Source organism: Chaetodon trifascialis, chromosome 1 (genome assembly GCF_039877785.1).
Source record: "Chaetodon trifascialis isolate fChaTrf1 chromosome 1, fChaTrf1.hap1, whole genome shotgun sequence".
NCBI lineage: Eukaryota > Metazoa > Chordata > Actinopteri > Chaetodontiformes > Chaetodontidae > Chaetodon > Chaetodon trifascialis.
This window is the reverse complement of record NC_092056.1, coordinates 8173922-8193344: the sequence shown is the minus strand read 5'-3', so window position 1 is coordinate 8193344 and position 19423 is coordinate 8173922. Positions and strand designations below refer to the sequence as shown.

The window sequence follows — 19423 nt, the reverse complement described above, 5'->3', positions numbered from 1 at the left end:
GCCTGCTTTAAAATGCATTACTATTCAGTAAATGTATAACTTGATGAATCATATGAGACTATAAGGAGAATTTATCTGTATATGGTCAGATCTAGGCTAGATCAGAAAGGTAGGAGCCAAATCTGGAAACTTAAGTGAATTTAGGAAAATAGTTGACAGTTATGCAAACTTTATATTTCTTCTTTCTGTTGTAAAGTGTTCACAATAAACGTGCACAACTGGCGACTTCTTAAATGCTGTGCTAAACCCACAGAAACTCTGCAGAGCATTTTAGGGTCTTTCGGCCATTGTTTTGGTTTTACAGGGTTTCCAGCAAGCGGCCGAAATGGGTTTCCTCAGGAGGGTGGCTGGCGTCTCCCTTAGAGATAGGGTGAGAAGCTCAGTCATCCGTGAGGGACTCAGAGTAGAGCCGCTGCTCCTTTGCATTGAAAGGAGCCTGTTGAGGTGGTTCGGGCATCTGGTAAGGATGCCCCCTGGATGCCTCCCCAGGGAAGTGTTCCAGTCACGTCCAGCTGGGAGGAGACCACAGGGAAGACCCAGGACTAGGTGGAGAGATTATATGTCCACACTGGCCTGGGAACGCCTCGGGATCCCCCAGTCAGAGCTGGTTAATGTGGCCCCAGAAAGGGAAGTTTGGGGTCCCCTGCTGAAGCTGTTGCCCAACCCCGGATAAGCAGTTGAAGGTGAGATGAGATGAGATGAGATGGGTTTCCAGCAGCATAGAGGCAGCTGTTTCAAAAAGAAAAAGCCTAGATAAAGCCAATGTATGCTAACTGCATGCACTAAATGCCAGGTGATAAACAAAGTGGAACATCTAGTGACCAAAAAAGGCAGATATGTCCCCCAGGGGTTGGTGGAGACCAAAAGAGAACTAAAATGAGATGGAATATTTGATTTACATTCATCGGGTGGCCAGAAAAACAACACATAAGAAAAACAAACAAACAGAAAACACCATTTGAAATTAAAGCTAACGTTGCTGTGTGTCTGCTACATGTACAATAAGTCAACTGTTTGCCACAGCTGCTTTATAAGGTGATAACATGTCACTAATGTGTTTATAGCTTGTTCCACTGCCCTCAGGCAGCCAAAAAAATAAATAAATGAATAAAAAAATCTGCTTCAAACAGTTTAATAAATAACTATTGGTAAGACTTTTTTTGCAGCATAGGGTTAAATTGCTCCCTTGGATAACTGGAAAAGTACAGACACTGTCTCAAGGTATTTCCAGCACAGCTGTATTAGATTTTTAGCAATCAGTGTCAGGATTTGGCTTCAGAATCAAACAACAAACACAACAGATTCTTTGTTGACTCACCATTTTACACATTCAGCAATCATACAGAGAGAAGTTTTTTTTGTGGAAGATTTAACAGTTTCTCCACCCACTTAAAGCTGCAAGACGCTGCGACTTTCAGAAACTGGAACTCTAACTGCGAAAAAAAAAAAAAAAAAGTCTTACTCTCTTTCCCCCAGCTGAAAACAAGAATAAGGGGCACTCTGGGAAATACCGCATGAACACACTCACCAGATGAATAACACAAAATCCCTGCAAGACATTGAACATCACAGACCGGTGACATGTAAGATGTGTAAAACCTCTTTTTTCTTCAATGACTTTTTGTCTGAACAGAAAGCTCAGATTGAGAAGTGTGGGGGCAGGTGGGCGTGCAGTTGGTGGTCCGACAACAGTTGCAGGCGATACCATCTCCCAGGTGTGGAGCTGACTGTTGCTCAGCATGAACACTGGGTACCAGATGGCATTAGCCTGTCTGCCCACTGCCCAAGGCTGACTTATCTTTGACACTGTGTGCATTTGCATGCATGCGCATGTGTGCTATCTTATGCAATGTTGTAGTGACAAAAAATATATGCCTGCAATCACAGCAAGCTGAGCTACTGTTATCCAAGCACTAATGCTGTGTATGTCTTCAACCTGATGTGTATAACGGAGTGTATGTGTGCGTGTACACACTGCATGAGCGTGAATACAAACAAACAGTGCCGTTAGACAGAAAAGCATAAAAGTGAGTCTACAGCATTCTGGTTTACTTGGAGGAGTACTTGGACATTTTACTGTAATCAAAAGTTATGAGAACACAAACACGAAATGGAAGCAGAGTATTATTCTTGAGCGCAGTTCAGTCCCTCTGGCCTTTGCGTAAGAGCTCTTGAGTTTTTGGATAAGCTTCAGTAATTCACCCTCTGACAGTAATCACCATCACCAGCATCTCCGTAAATGTGCCCCCTGGACTGTTGGGCCATTTAGTTTGTAAGTTCTTTTGCTTGTATAACTGCGAGCTGCTGTCAAATCTACTGTGCCTGTGCGTGATATAGGACAAACCAGCCTGCACTAATAGAAGATAATGGCCACCGGTGAAAGAAGAATTCATATCTGCACAATGTAGAAATACTCAATCACAAGAGAAAGTTCTGCGTTCAGGATCGTACTTAAGTAAAGATGGATAGGAACATAAGTCTTATCAGCAAAATACTTCAATATGTTAAGCACATTTTAACTGCATGATATACTGTTGACTAGTTGAATCCGTCCATCCATCCTTTGCAGGGTCAAAAGGGGCAGGAGCCTGTGGGTGGTGGTGGTGGTGGTGGTGGTGGTGGGGTCACCAGTCTAACACATGTACATACACAACCATTCAAACTTACAATCACACCCACAGGCCATGGAGAGGCACCAGTTTGCTAACCAGCATGTCTTTGCACTGTGGGTGGGATTGAATCCAGGACTTTGTCTTGCAACAAAGTATTTATTTTTTTATGCTGTGGTATTGCTACTTTTAAAATATCTGAATACTTCTTCCACCACTGGAGGGAGGATATAACTACTAAGTTGGTTAATCTATAACATATTTGATCAACTGATCAAATATCTTGATAGTAAAATCAGCTTAAAAAGCTATACATCATCATCAATATGTATATCTATATTGATGAAATCTCTATTCATCATCTATTTTCATATTTAAGGTATTTATACCAATATTTGGCTGTATATCATTATATTGAGTCCATTTACTATAGTTATCACTGTACTCAACCTTTTGGGTGGGGTGGGGGGGCTGGAGCCTATCCCAGCTGTCAACGGGGAGAGCTGGGTACACCCTGAACCGGTTTCCAGTCGATTGCAGGGCAACATGCAAAGTCAGACAACCATTCGCGCTCACACTCAAACCTGAGGACAATTTAGAGCCACCACTTAACCTAATGAGCATGTTTTTGGTCTGTGGGAGGAAGCCGGAGTACCCGGAGAGAACCCACGCATGCACGGGAAGAACATGCAAACTTCACACAGAAATGTCCCGCTCAACCCGGGGATCGAACCGGCGACCTTCTTGCTGTGAGGCACGCACACTACCTGCTGCTTCACCGTGCCACCCGGAAGACAAGCATATTACCTGCTAATTTGACAGGAGGAAACATCTTTCTGAGGATTATTATCCGGTTTCACTGCAGTGAATCGTGTGGACCTTTGCTGATGTTACCAGACCGTTTTTGTCGGAGTATTATCGATCGGTGAATCATTGAGAAACGTCATTGGTGAGTTAACTCAATGTTCTGTGAATTTTAAAAACGGTTGTTTTTCTTCTGTTGCCGTTAATTTTGCCTCCTGTTGTGACTGTACCATTGGATTCATAAGAAAATTAACTTTCTAACGGTGTATAAAATGAGTATAAACGCGAACGTCCTGTTTATATTAATAAACAGGAAGAAAAATAAATAGGAAAGTCTGTGACGGCCACGGGTGGGCTAGCTAGCCTCACTAGCTGAAGCGTTCCAGCTGCAGATTAACAAACCGGAAACAGCAGTCCACGGTTCACCGGCTGACCCGATGATCCTGAACGCCCCTCATGACAATCTTAGCACCTGTAGATGGCGACATTTCATTGCTCTTATGCCTGTGTAGGCTGGGTACTTGTCATAATAAACAATACAACTGTTAATAAAAGGTAATATAATCCTTAACTTTCCCACTCCAACCCAAAGAAAAAGAAGTGAAACAACAGAATCGATGCGTAATATGTGGACCAGCTGCTGTACCAAAACTTTGCAGCCTCAAACTGAAACCTTTAGCCTGGCTTGTTGTGAAAGTGGGCAGAAAAGGAATACTAAGGAAGAAGAAGAAGAAGAAGAAGAAGAAGAAGAAGAAGAAGAAGAAGAAGAAGACGAAGAGCTTCCTGTAATGATGAGCAGTGCCATCCTCCTCTGATGTTCAATGAGAAACAAAATGAGCTGACTTTGCAAAGCGGGCCACATGAAAAGGCCATGAAGTGAGAGCTTCCCTGTGATCTGGTGCCTTTACTGGCGGAGAGCCTTCCAGTCTGGGCCTCTTCAGACAGACTGGCCTGATGAAAGAGATTCACTCCTGTTTCAAGGACTTATTTCTTTTACTGTTTTCTTGTGATTGTGAAAAGCGCTGAAATACACAGTTCATACATCAGTGAGGCTGGCAAACATTCAGATAAGTAAACGTCTCCCAGCGTCATGAAAAACAATGCGACCACCAACTGTAGGAGGTATGATTTGCATCGACAGTCACAATGTAGAGAGACGAGTACATTTCCAGTTGACCCTTTTGGTCGATGTTTCCATGGCAACCAAGGCTCTCTTTTAATGAAGCGGTGATCCAGCAGGGGACTGAAATAGAGAGACAATATGGCCACTGGCATTTGAGAATTTTAGCACAACGTAACGCGTGTGCACGGTGCATCTGTTTGTTTGCGTGTAATCAGTCAGATTGTCAATCAGGCCAAAAGGCAGAAAGGTCTAAACTTTTCGCTGCGAGGCTCTTGCGTCTGAGTTATTTTAAAAGCTGTCTGGCATCCTGCCTCTGTAAATCTGTCATGCGGCAATAGAAATAAATGGAACGAGACGGAAAATATACATCATGTGACCAACAAAAGCCACAAATGAAGAACCGTGGACTTTCTTAAGAGAGAGAACAGACTGAATATTTCAAAGAAGTGCATCAGATTCTGCAAGGCGAGCCTTACAGTAATGCCCCTCGCTGGTCAAGTAAAATGCAGATTTGTGCTGTAGATTTCCAGTATGCATATCTATTGGAGGTGCTCTTCCTTGAAATGGTAAAAAGTGTTTCAAAATGTCAGAAACTCTCACTTTAGTAGATACTTGCATGATAAAACTGCAATCACTGTGACAGACAGACGGGCGACCTTTCTGCCAAAAGCAGGCAAGGCTGACACAGTTTGAAACCACAAGCATTATTCAATTCCCCTTTGAGAATATTTCCTAAACTGACACACACACACACACACACACACACACACACACACACACACACACACACACACACACACACACACACACACACACACACACACCGCAGTACCCAGTGGTAGACTTGAAGTGAAACTTACCACAGATCTATTTAGCAGATGCCTGATATCCCACAGCTTGGAGCCAGAGGAATCACATTAGCTCAGTATGCACTCTTTATACAGGAGCTCTCCACATTTTCTGCACTAGACCGCTGAAAGCAACCGAGTTTTGACAGGCAAAAAATTTATTCTACTCTAAAGACACACAAGAAGCTTTAAAGAAAGTATCGAATATTTCCCGTGCTAGTGGCATGGCTCTGGGGATGCTGCTCTGTTGGTTGATCCACCACCACAAATGTAATTTGTTACAGACACGAATAAATTGTAAAAACTTTGGCGGTCTTTTCATCTAGAGCCATCATCAAGTAAAAGTTTTAATTTGTCCAGTACTTTTATGAGCAGATGATATCCATAGCTTAGTGCTAATTATCAAATGTGAGCATGCTAACATCTAAACTAAGATGGTGAACATGCTAAACATTATAGCTGCTAAAGATCAGCATGCTGTTCCGGACATTTTGAGCATGTTTGCATGCTGATATTAGCATTTAGTTCAAAGCAGTATTGTGCCTACATAAAGCCTCACAGGGCTGCAAGCGTGGCTGTGGACTCTTTGATTAAATACAACAACATGATACACGGCTCAGACAGATTCCAGTGATGGAAACGTTCACTGTTTGTCGAGTGTCAGGGTGTGAGGGAGGAGCGTTCACAACTAGGCCTATCAGTCTGTGAACAGTATAAACAATGCAATAAAATCATGGGTGACCTTACTATGAGTTGCGGTAAAGTTTATTACCTCACCATAGATAAGAAAAGTTTGTCTCTACAGTAATTAATCATTGATGCACTGCCCAGTGAGCATGCAAAGTAACCCAAATCAAACACATCCATAATGTTGTGTGATCAGCGTCAGCACACTGGGTCTAAAATGCTCATGGTCATCCAGCGCTGACTCTTATATTTAGATCTGTCCATCCGTGTCAGAGTTGTGACTGCTGAGTGCTCAATCAGCTCAAAGGTTTTAGGAGCGCAGTGGAACAATATGTGTGTTATAACATGCACAGAATGGACCCAGAGCAGACTGAGGAGCTCTGTGCAGTGTACAGAGCTCTCCGAATAAACAACACGAACTCACTGATGGCTGTAACTCTGTCTCCAGATGAGAACAGCAACAACCGTCGACAACAATGGAGCGCTTGCCGCAGGCTCTCTTTATGCTTTAATGACTGTGTTTGAGGCTGGAGCAGCTGTTGATATCTGTATATTATCTTTACATCTCTGTGTTGTCTGCTTTATGATGCTGTCACAGTGGTTGTAGTGACAGGCTCACCTCATTTAACATAACTTTTGAAAGGCTGCACTGAGGACGGCAGCTGTGTTTTTATAGCTGATGATCAGCTGTATGCACAGGCTGCCAGTGTCCGTCTGCAGAAACACAATTATATAATGTACACTGGACGTGAGGGCTCGGTGGTGCGGGTCACGCTGCAGAGAAAGGTATGCTGTTGTTCCACGCGTGCATAAGCTGACATGACGATGCATTTGATTTGGTAGCCTGACGGTGTTCTTTAATTTAATAGTTCTATCACATTATCACCATCATGCTCCCCGTCATCTTCCTCACCCCGCACAGTAACGTTTACTCTTTGCCACATTCTTTTTTTGTCTGAGTAGATTTTCGCACAGGTAATTTTACTTGAGTAAGATATTTCCATCCCTGGACTGATAGACAGACAGATGAGAGACACTGACGGTGATTGGAGAAGACAGTATTAGGACCTCATGTGAAGAAGTGATAATTAAGGCATCTTCTCACCCCGAAGCTTCTGAACACTGTAGTAAGTGCGAACAAATGTGACAGATGTGGTTGGAAGTGGCACTAAAACTGCTGAAGATAATAAACTAAAACTTCATCTGACAAGTCTGTTGATCCCAGTTTGGCCTCATCACTGGCTGTTCAGCCTTTAGTCATCCTCTACAGAGTAGTGATTCAATTGAACTTTATTAGCCAAAATAGACTGACAAAGTGTCGCCTTAAGGATTTCTGGGTTGTGGAAAGACAAACTGAAAGAGAGAGAGAGCAACAAGCAGCGAATGAGAGGATCTTAGCAGAAACAGATTCATCGGATATTCAGCTTGATATTTCCTAGTATTCTTCTACTGACGTCCATTTTTCTCTCAGTAGTGGCTTCAGGCTTTGCAGAGAAGATGGAGATTATTGTGAAGACGATTATATTTCTGGTGAATTTACAAGATTTACATCCAACAAAGTGCATGCAGAGCTTTTCCATTCTGATGGAGGACAGGGACGAGACTGAGGTTAATGAGAATATAGTGATTCATTCGAGAGACACCTGCAAGCAACGGCCTGTGACACATACACACACATGCGAACAAAACAACATGCACACAATGCTATTTGCATGCACATACACACTAAAAACACTTAAAAAGAACATTTTACAGAGAAAAAAACATTAATATGACCAAGCGTGAGTCTCAAGCCAGACTCCAATACAGGCACACGCACACACATACACACTTACAGCTCACACACGCACACACACACACACACACACACACACACACACACACACACACACACACACACACGCAGTTGGTAAACTTGTTGCTGAGGTGGTGAAATGCTCTCTTGCAGATATTGATTCATCTGCGAAGCAAGTGTGTGTGTGTGTGTGTGTGTGTGTGTGTGTGTGTGTGTGTGTGTGTGTGTGTGTGTGTGTGTGTGTGTGTGTGTGTGTGTGCGTGTGTGTGTTTCCCTGACACACTTCTCGTTACTGTAATCAGCACACTTGTGCTCCCAGGAGGTTGTGTGTCAGTGAGACTGAGACTCTTATTTTAGATGTTTCCCTCTCTTGCATCACTGATAAAAAGCTGACAGCTGACATCTCTGGAGGAACTGCACCGCACAGCTGAAAACCTTACCCACACATATACTTTCTCTCAGTTTCTTCCTCAACACCTCCACCTCTGTTGCTTTCAAGCACACGTTAGAAAGTAGAGCTCCTGTGGCCTTTCAGAATAATCCTTTGTGTTCAGAAAGCAGACGCAATTCAAACTGAAACGTCTGTGTGTGAATGTGTTGCCATGTTTGCCCACAGGCAGAGCAATTGAACATGATGAGCAGGTTGGTTGCTGCAGTGGGCTGCGCTGAAGACCAGGTCTTTGTGTTATGTGCTGCATTGCCCTCTGCTGACCAGTATTTGCAAATACAAAATGACAAGAAAAGAGGAGCAATGTATTTTTTTCACTCTTACTGTCGTAAATAATTTCTGCTCCTTTGTCTGTGGCTGCTCAGAGATGGAATTACACAATTGTAGAGATGCTCATAAAAGTTTGTGTTCCAGTAATTAAAATACTTTTTAATTTATGCACAAAATTCAGCTGGGAGAGATGAGAGTGAGAAAATAAAAAGTTAAAATAAATTATGAGTTGAATTTAATAAGTATGTTGTTGTAGGACATTTTATGAAATTGAGCTGAGGGATTTTAAATGGGTCACTCCCTTCCATGAGAAATACTCCAAATATTTACTAGTCTAAAACATTGTGATCACATTTAGGGGAAAAAAAACGACGACGCACAATATCAGCAGAATAATTTACATTTACTTCAGTGTCTAAACTTACATTTCACATACTTCATAATAGTTCAAGTAGAAATACAATTTCATTACATACAAAATATAAAAGTTTGCTTTGTACAGGCTTAAGATATTAAAGCTGAAGTACTGGGGACTATATAGTATTTGTATATATTCTGTATAAGAGTCTCAGAGTGTTTGCCAGCTACCTCTCTGTCTGGGTAAGAATCGCATGCTGAGATGTTCGGCCTCCTGCTGATGCTCTACAGGCTGCTGGGAGAGGTTGTTGGTCTGTGGGAGGCAGTCCAGGGTCAAGCCCTTATGGGGGCAGACAGAGTACTGGGAGAGCAACGTTACCAGGATGGATTTCATCATCACCATTGCGATGTGCTTCCCAACGCAGGCGCGGGGTCCTGAACCAAACGGCTGGAAGTAACGGCGAGGAGCCTGAGGGAGGACAGAGGGGAGGGGCAGAGGACAGATGAGAGAGGTGGTTCACGCCCCTGAAAACGTTTATCTATGACAGAAATATTCAAAACAAAAGCTTTATGTATTATTTATTTAAAAAATGTCACTCAAAACTGCTTCATGAGGGCTGTGCTGGCGTGGTTTGATCAGATTTGATTGACAGCGGCAATATAAACAAACACACCAACTCATCAGATTCACGTTCAGATGTTGCTAAATCCTAATTGGTGGACAGAATGTCAACAGCTGAGCCCAGTGCGAAAAGCTTGAATGAGAAACCAGGCTTTCAGGGTCTTTAAGAGTTGATTTATTCATTTTAAGCTACTTCCTCTCACACTTTGGAGTCTCAGAGTTGCAGATACTTACATTTTTTTCAAAGTTTTCCAGACTGAATTCATCTGGTTTGAGGAAAAACTCTGTCCGGTGCATGTGGCCGGTGTTCAGAATGATGTTTGTGCCCTTCGGTACCCTGTAGCCGTCTATGACGTCATCAGACAGGGCTCGACGCATGGTGAAGTCCACCACAGGGTGGAAGCGCAGGCATTCGTTGATGAAGCTCTCTAGCACCTGCAGCTTCTGAAGGTCCCCGTTCTGAAGCTGGCGCTCACCTGTAGCAGGACGATGGGAATGAGATGTAATGATAACTGAACATTATAACTGCCGTGAAGGCTGGATTTAATGCGGGACTGTTACATCAGACTGCATTAGTTTAAATCTTTTGCTTCCTTTCATGTCTCAGCACACTGTTTTGCGTCTCTAATGTGCAGCAGATGAGGTGATAACTCAAAGTGACAGCTTCTCAAATGTTTAAATCTAGCTGTTCAGCATCAGTAGACAGCCCTTAATCTATATATTTTCAGGCGCAGTGTCTCTAAATCTTCCAGCTACTTGCCTACAACCGTGTCTATCTCCTGCAGCAGCTGCAGCTCCACATCTGGATTCTGTTTGAGGAGCAGGAGCATGAAGAAGAGGCTGATGGACAGAGTGTCTGGTGCTGCGATCACCATCTCCAGCACGCACTGCGTCACGTTCTCTGCAGACAGCTCGCCATGGTTCTGAGGACACACACACACACACACACACAAATCAGCTGATTGGCAGAAAGAATGTATTTCACCATTACAGGATTTCTGACATTTGGGTTGGAGGAAATGCTGAAAGGGCTTGAAGAATGGCAACAAGGACAAAAGACTTCTCTTTGAAAGTGAAGAACTCTTTGTATTTGCAGAATGAAACAGCAGCGATTCATCTCTCAGGCTGACCTGTGCGAATATGAGCTCTGCGGTGAAGTTGATGTTGTCCAGTTTATCTGCCTGCTCCATATCTCTCCTCTTCTGTTCCACAAGGCCCTCTATGGCATCCTGCAGCTCCTGGCTGTGAGATAACAGATATATAACCCTCCAGGATAATACAAAGGGGATCAAAAAGCCCAAGAAACTAAAGATGAGCTTATGTTTGACGAAGCCTGATGATATGAATGATAAAATGATAGAGACTCACGCCGCTGTCTTGTGCCTCTGGTGAATCCAGCTGAACTTGAAGTAAATGTCTGGTTTGATCAGCACAGTCTGCCATGTGTCGAAATACTTCTCAATCTTCAGCAGCAGCTCTCTCTCTGGACACAGAGTTAACGCAGGTGTATTAAGAACACAGCAGGGCAGTACGATAAATTCACCTTATCTGAACCGACCCAAGCGCCGTGATCTACATGATAAGTAAGATTTCTGCCTGCTTACTCACCATCCACAGGCACACCCAGGAAGAGTCTGTTGGAGATGTCGACCACGGTGCAGCGCAGCAGACTGAGGACATCCACGTGGTCCAAACTGTCCAGGTTGTCCAGGTGAGTCTGTGTGGAGGAGTAGCAAACCTCCACCGTCTGCTGCAAGCCCGGACCAGTTAGGGCTGAAAGTCAGGGGGGTCGTGATTGAGGTTAGTCAAATGTGTTGCACCTGGAGTCACTGAGTTCATAAAGGTTAAAAGCTACCTTTGGTGAAATAGGTGCGAATCTTTTTCCACAGAGTGACGTTGTTGTTGAATATGATGCCTCTTTCATTCATGCCGATGCAGCTGAGCCCCTGCCTGCTCCCGAAACGTGACGTGTAATGACCATTCTTCAGTACATGGTGCACCGCTGATGCCCTAACGGGAAAAAAAAAACCATCCAGATTATCATTTTACACTCAGATTGACTGTGTGGTAACTTAATTTATCAGCACTAACAGAGATAGCCAACCTGCTGAGTATGAGGGTCTCCTCCCCATTGATCCAGACTCTCACAATGTCTCCGTACTTCTTGCTGTAGTAGTTGCTGGCTGTGCCGATGCCTGTCCAGATGAACCTCAGATATGACAGAAGTGGCCCCAAACCCAGACAGAAAGAAGGACCTGTTGTGGTAAAAGACAGTAAAAGTATCTCAGTGCAAATTCACTGACATGAAAGAATAGTAGTAGAAAGAAGGGTCAAACCTGAGGTGAACCTACCTGGCACGGTTTTCTTGTCTGTGTGGCTCCAGGCGACCAGCAGCAGACAGATGAGCAGTATTAGAGCTCTGGTTGCCACAGAGATGTCCAGTGGTCCTGCTGCAGTGGCATTGGGGGACATGGAGACCAGGTCTGCCCCTGTGGCATCCAAACCAACAGGAGTCATGGCCCCTTCACAAGCAGAGATCAGATCCATAAGAAGGCAGGTTTCAGACGACCCACACACGACCGTACAAACCCAAAAGGATGAATGAAAGCTGCCTCAACTATCAGCCTCCTCTTTATATGTGGTCTGAGCTGGTTACGTGCCAGGTCAGGGTAACGTAAAAGCCACAACAGAGGAGGGAAAAGATAAACATACACTAACCTTGAGGGGTTGGATTTGTGCCTGTGCCCTTGAGCGTACAGGACTTTCAGTGGGCACATGTTACAGTGCCATCCGGCGTCGGAGCGAGCTTCTATCATGGGCCGTATTTGACATTTTGCTGATGAGAAGCAAAGATTTTCTCCTCCTTTGAACATCAAAAGCATCTGATTGGAAATCCTGCAGAAGATCACTTGGCTGTGGGAATATCTGCCCGCCTAGTGACAGGCAGCGAGCAGATCTGGACTTGCTCTCTCTTCCATAAAATGTTCACTATCATTTTCTTCTTGTTTGCTCTCCATGAGCGTTGAGAGATGCCGGATGATTATGTACGGATGAATGTAGAGGTAATTGTTAAAGATGTCTGAATTAGTGGGGGATGAATTGGAGGATGTTAGTCATAATGGGGGTCTTAAAGGCAGATACCATATCTTAATTAGATGCAAGAGCTTTAAATTTGACTGTTATCAGGCCAAAAAAAGTGAAGACTATGTTTTCTTTTATGTTATATATGTAAATATAGGATTCACCTACACACACATGTAGGCTATGGTACTTTGTTAAACATATGAACGGTTGTTTTTAGCCAGCCCTTTATTACATACTGTATTGCTTTCTATGAACTCTGAGCTGTGTGAACTATTTTTTTTCTTTGCTTAGATTTCAGTCAAAATGGATTTATTTGATTTATTTGTTCTTATTGAGTGATTTGTGACAACGCTAACGCTGTTCGCTTTTATCTCTGCCATCATTCCGTTTGCTCATTCTGTATAAAGGACTCTGTGAATTCACTCACCGCCCACACGCCAGTCGAAGAATGTGAATTGTTCAAATGGCCGACTGTGTGCTGAGGCCCTGCCTTGAAAACGATGCCCTGTGCGATGGCTCGGACCCAGATTGCACTGCATGATTAAGCAGAGACAGCCCTCCTCCTCCTCCTGAAAGCAGCAGTTAATGTAACCTCGTCTCTGGGCTCTGATGTTGTGGTCAACCGCATCTTTGTCTCCACCGCATGTGTAGGGAGTTGTTGATAGAAAGCTCTTTTACCTTTCACTTTTCTTAAGTATATGTGCAGTAAAACAAACATAGAATATGTGATGGAGATGAGAGGCAGTAAAGAGATGTGATAACAGCTAGAACATGAACTCTCTCACAAGACAATGAGAGTTACGTGTCACAGACAGCGTAGCTTTACACTTACGCAATAAACGTCTCTTACGTAATATACATAGAAAAGCTGATTTGTCTCAGTAACATGTAACATATTTTCATTTTGTAAATTTTGTTTTGGCTTCTTGATGACTTTAGCATTCAAATAACAGCAGATTTAAGCTCGTGAAACTTAGATTTCAGTGTGAAGAAAAAAAAAAAAGACTCCCAAGTTCCTTAGAAACAGAGAGAAGAGGCGCCGGGGTGGATCAAGTTATTTGGAAGACGAGTCAGGTCATCTAGCTCTCCTTGGCCTGGAGAGTTAGTAAGGCCTTTCAACGCTGCGGTAAGAAGATGTAAGCCTCAGAGATAAGGCTGCTCTTCCAGCAGCTGCACTTCAGGAAGGAGGAAACAGAACCACAGAAGGTCAGCCAGAGACCAGAGGTGGAGAAGATTTTTTTGGGCATGTGCACACATTTGCGTCATATGGCTCATGTTAATGGACCCAGAGCAGAATGAGGAGAGGCAACAAAGGAACGACCTCAGTGCTCTTTGGATCGTATGTGCGTTCACATCTGCTCATCTGCTGCACATCAAAATGTCCAGTGACTGGCTGTCAGTGACCTACAGCCTCAGGCAGGATTCCACACAACAGAGCTCAGGACCTGGATCTAACAGTAACGCTGCATCTCTCTAGCTCTTCCTGTGTGTGTGTCCACAACACTTGTACAGTAGGTCAGCTACATGAATCACCAGAGAGGCCAATTAACTGACTTATTGAAACATGCTGTGTTGCCACTGAACTAATTATCAAATGGGCCAGCTACACCTACGCTTAAGTCGAAAGATGCAAAGCCAGCCACCTCTCACAGTGAAGAATGCTACAAATGCCCAGAGCTGATAGGTTTCTGCTGAACTGTCTTTTTTCTGGCGAAATGTCACTTTTCTGGTCCAAATCAAAGCAACGGAAATGGGTCGTGGTCGCAGTCGGTGGATGGAAGCTGTGAGGATGTGAAGGAGGACCAGCGCCCAGGGGGACAGATGAAGGGAGGATACAGGAGTTGGGTAAGAGAAGCCATGAACTATTGAAACTGATGCTAATGCGTTTTGATGTCATGTATTTACTTTTAATTCTGGGTGGTTCTGTTGTAGCGATAATAATGTGTACGCGTATGTAAACATCAGCGACCAGCCAGTTTGTCTGGTGCAATGCGTGCTTTCATTTGGTGTGTTTATGAATGCTTTCATGCATTATTCTCTCGTGTGTGCGTGTGTGTGTGTGTGTGTGATGTCAGTCTGCCCACGGCGGTGCAGTAGAATGGGTTGTGATGAATATAAATCAGGTGACTGAACAGGCGGGGGTTTCTTCCCAGACAAGCCCAGAAGATTGTGTAATGCCCACTCCTACATACATACACTGGTTTGTATGCACACACACACACACACACACACACACACACACACACACACACACACACACACACACACACACACACACACACACACACACACACAGCCCCTTCTCCACTGGTATTTACCAGTCTGCCTTCGGATAGACCACCCGGGTGGAGCACAGACACTGATGCTGACTGGACTCTATTTGGAGCTTTCAGATAATCTGAACAGGAGCTTGAATTTCAGCTGAGGACTTCCTTCCTGTTGGATTAGTTTGTTGTAGTTGGTTTTATTTGATCTTTGCTGGCAGCATTTTGGGCTACAAGGTCATAAAACTTGGACTTTCTCCGCCTGTCTGTTTGACTTCTGTCCTTTTATTTTCACTGCCTTGCTGGTATTGTGCTCGCCTGTGAATGCTGAGGTTGGCGGGCGAAGCTCAGAAAAGAGGAGGTGAAGTGGTAACCATGTGGATCCCAACCCCCAGCATGACTCTCCCTCAGCGGATGGTGCTGTACGGGACGTGCGTCGTGGCGTTAATTAACTCTGTGGGCCTTCTGGTGCTCTTGGTCCAGCAGAATCAGCAACATGCCTGGCTGGAGCAGACAGAGGCAAGGCTGACGGAGGTGGAGCAGAGCTCCGTGGTGGAGTTCCTCCAGGAGGTGCCGAGAGGAGCAGCAGGGATGCAGGCGGAACTTCCTCAATACCAGTACCAGTACTCCAGGAATAAGAGAAGTGAAGAGCTGGAGAAGGAGCTACAGCAGGAGCATCACCAGGAGGAGGGACAGGTGGTCCATCAGCAGGAGGCCAGCCAGGAGGTGGGAGAGGAGGCAGAGAAGAAGATGCAGCATGAGCTGAAGCACAAACACCGACACAGTTACCACAAAGCCCACGTGCAGGATGACATGATGATGATGATGACTTACTCCATGGTCCCGGTGAGATGCTGCTGGTGGATTTTATTTGTCAGAGGTGTAGAGCGGTGGTGCAGGCAAACACATTTAGAAATACTGATGCAGCACATGGTATCATGTGTTGTCATTGCTGACTGGATCACCAGCTGGTTATGGGCAGGGGTCCTGGGGCCTGCAATCATCAGGGGCCTTTAGGGGGAATTGATTAATTCCTGATTTGTTTGGTAAATGCACCACCAGCACAGCACAAACTCAAATAATCAGGGCTTCAGGGAAACACCTGCTTTATTGTGTAACCTCGAGGCCGTCCAGTACATTTTTAGATACCTGTGCTGAGCTTGAGGATTTCCAGTTTGTGCTACTTTGTGCTATAGTTAGCCTTTGCAGATCAAGATTCTGCATCCAAAACACAATCAGTTTTTGAAATATGATGCATTGTTAGAGTCTAAACTGCCTTAAAAGTTGTATCTAAAGTGGGTAAATTAGTTTGACCAGCTTTTAGTATATTTAAGTAAATTTTACTGATGATACTTCAATGCTTTATTGCAGCACTAATTAACTTTGTAAGTTTCGCTGAAAGGAGTATTTTTGTAGTGGTGTATCGCTAAATACGAGAAGGGGGGGGGGTCAGTGATTTAGTGATTTGTCATATTTTGATATTTTCTCTTTCCTTCAGATCAAATTGTTGATTGAGATTTGCAACAGCACCAAGGGAGCCTGCATCACCGGTATGTCTCACTCATGGTCTGTTAACCAGCTACTCATGTCCAAAACATCACTTTCTGCTCTCTAACATCCTCAAACCTTCTGTTGCAGGACCCCCGGGACCGCCTGGTGAGTGGACTCTTAATCCTGGATCCAAATTTAAAATGTAGCCATACTGTATGTCTCCTTTGTGGTTTAGTGACCCATATCCCCGCTAAATGTATTTTCCACTCTGCCCATGGTGAAGATTTTTTGTGTTACTGTAGGTTTGCCTGGTGCGGACGGTATGCCCGGCCACAATGGGACTGATGGGATCCCCGGTCTGAATGGACTGCCCGGGGCTGATGGGAAAAGAGGAAAGAAAGGTAAGGAAATAGTGAGGCTCTGTTCTGTTTTTACTGCCCATCCATTTTTATTAACGCCTCAGGCAGTGCTGGCCATTTTAACGTAGAATACAGTACAATGCAACAGTCAAAGGGTTGAGTGCAACCTGGGGTTAAAAATACCAAAAAGCGAAGCGCACACAGTCACTTAAAGTCACACAAAGACACAAAGTCAAAACATACCAGCACAGTGTCCTGATCCATCCATGTTTCATAATGGCTGCAGATTTTATTCACAGTGGATTCTGCGTGGAACTCATAAATGGCCGAAGAGGCTGAAACAGCGGCCTTTCTCTCACATTGTCAGATAATATTATTCATCTCTGCGGTTTCGGGCTTCAGCTAAATTAACCGGAAATATTCTCCCACTTCACTCCGTTCTCCTCCACAGTGGATGGCATGATTCACCCGAGCAAGTCAATGGAATAATTCATGGTTTTAACAATAGGGTGAAGTGTGTTGAGTTTATGAATGCAGTCTTGGAGCTAGTTTACATAATGTCATCCACAGGACCACCAGGTGACAAAGGAGACCCGGGAGAAAGAGGAGAGCGAGGAGAGCCTGGAGAGACGGGGAAACCGTCCAACGATGTCATTATTGAGGGCAAGGAGAGCTTTACACTCTAAACTTTCAATTAAAATAATGCGAGATGTAAAGAATTCCCACATATAGGACATCAAATCTGATGAGAATAAATCCGTTTCATGTTATATTTTTTACATTCAGAGTGTTTCAGTGTGGTCCTCTCTTCTTTGTACAGGTCCTCCTGGTCCTCCTGGACCTCCTGGACCTCCAGGACCTCCTGGGCCTCAGGGGCCTCCCAGAACAAGGCACCACAGAGCCAACCTTCAGGCTGCACAGACCCTGGGTAAGAGGCCTTTTTTTGGCCTGCATCAAACACATGCTCTGCAGCTGACATTGAAAGTTCATGCTCTGGGACACGTTCTCAACCACGATGTTCATGTTGGAGCTGTTCTGGATCTTTTTATAATATGACATGATCTTCCTCAGCAGATGGAGTTTGCCCCATTGGGAAGGCGTTATACATGACTTCTCATCCAAGACCTTAAAGTGCTCACATAGCCACATTTTCAAAGTACTGAAATTTGAACATCTGTTGCGTAAAGTTGTGTGATATGATTGAAAGCTCCAGAACGGCTACTACGGGTTGTTTTGCCAAGTGAATAACTTGGGATGAAATTCTTAACCAGGGCTGTTGCAGGCGATTCCAAATGATGAGACCTCATCGGTAAAGGAGGCGGTGAAACTACACGAGCAACCTGCGAAGAAGAACGGTGCGTGTCTACGTGCACAATGTGTGCCTTGTGGCAGAGATGGAAGCATCATCTAAGCTTGTTGTTTTGTTTCCCCTCAGAGTGCCTGATTAAGTCTCTGATCAACCCCAGGAACGTGACGAAGATGGAGAGCACATTTGGTACATGGATGAAAGACACCGCTCGGTTGAACGATGAGCGAATATGGGTGGCGGAACACTTTTCCGGTAGCAGCAAATTTTGTATTTCAAACCAGGTTAAGCAATACAAAGATCTATGTCTATTTCTAGCAGCTGGCAGTGAACAGTTTGCTCTTTCTCCTCCAGGTCGTGTGGTGAAGGAGTATAAAAGCATCGCCTCCTTCCAGAACAGCAGCAGTACCGTTGTGGATGTCAGAAAGTTCTACCAAGGCTGCGGCCACACTGTTCACAACGGTTCCTTCTATTATCACATCGCTGGCACTTCCAGCATCGCCAGGTAAGCAGACACACCGTGCGATGCAGAGTCTGACGCTTTGCTATGCGGATTAACAACTCGCTGCTTGTTTTTTTTGTTTTTTTCTCCAGATTTGACTTTCAAACCAAGAAGCTTCACACTCTCACTATAGAAAACGCTTTGTACCACAACCTCGCCTACCTGCTCCACAACTCCAAGACCTACTTCAAGCTGGCAGCGGATGAGAACGGCTTGTGGCTGATCTTTGCCTCCAGCGTAGATGAGAGCATCACGGTGGCCCAGCTGGACCAGAAGACCTTCTCCGTCACATCCTACATAAACACCACCTATCCCCGCACCAAGGCTGGCAACGCCTTCATCGCCTGCGGCATCCTCTATGTCACCGACACCAAAGACACCAGGGTCACCTTTGCTTTTGACCTGCTGAAGGGAAAGCCGGTCAATGTGACCTTTGACCTGAGGTCTCCGGGCGGAGTGCTGGCTATGCTCTCATACAGCCCGAAGGACAGACACCTGTACGTGTGGGACCACAGCTACGTCAGGCTCTACGTGGTCCACTTCATCTCTGACGAGTGAGAAACGCATGAGAGATGACATGCAGACATGACTGTTACGCAGTGAGAGCGAGAAGCCTGCTGATTACCAAATACTCACTCTTAAGAAAGTGGTCACATTTAGGTTTTGAACAGATGTACGGACAGTAATCAGTTCTTAGAAAATCAGTTTCACTGAAGGAAATCAGGTTTTGCTCAATAATTATTGTGATCCTGTCAGAAATAAACACTGCTGTATTTATATCCTGCTCCCAATACGCAGCACGTGAGATTTTACTAACAGTGTGAAAACTTTTTTCATTTTGTGTCAAACAGTTT

At 44.5% G+C, this 19423-nt stretch overlaps 2 protein-coding genes across 2 annotated transcripts; one reads left to right on the top strand and one right to left on the bottom strand.

The window, feature by feature from the left end:
- Window positions 1-9152: 9152 nt before the first annotated feature.
- Window positions 9153-12110, bottom strand: cyp19a1a (cytochrome P450, family 19, subfamily A, polypeptide 1a). Its single transcript, XM_070960001.1, has 9 exons — window positions 11915-12110; window positions 11668-11818; window positions 11419-11573; window positions 11172-11336; window positions 10932-11046; window positions 10694-10805; window positions 10324-10486; window positions 9798-10039; window positions 9153-9410 (listed from the first exon to the last, which is right to left on the bottom strand). Exons 1-9 carry the CDS (start codon window positions 12108-12110, stop codon window positions 9153-9155), a joined length of 1557 nt encoding a protein of 518 aa, XP_070816102.1.
- A 2909-nt stretch (window positions 12111-15019) lies between these two features.
- On the top strand, window positions 15020-19255 carry gldn (gliomedin). Its single transcript, XM_070960002.1, has 10 exons — window positions 15020-15757; window positions 16410-16461; window positions 16550-16567; window positions 16705-16803; window positions 17332-17433; window positions 17582-17689; window positions 18033-18116; window positions 18197-18322; window positions 18422-18572; window positions 18662-19255. The coding sequence occupies exons 1-10, from the start codon at window positions 15236-15238 to the stop codon at window positions 19125-19127; spliced, it is 1728 nt and encodes a 575-aa protein (XP_070816103.1). The 5' UTR covers window positions 15020-15235; the 3' UTR covers window positions 19128-19255.
- The last annotated feature ends 168 nt before the right edge of the window (window positions 19256-19423 follow it).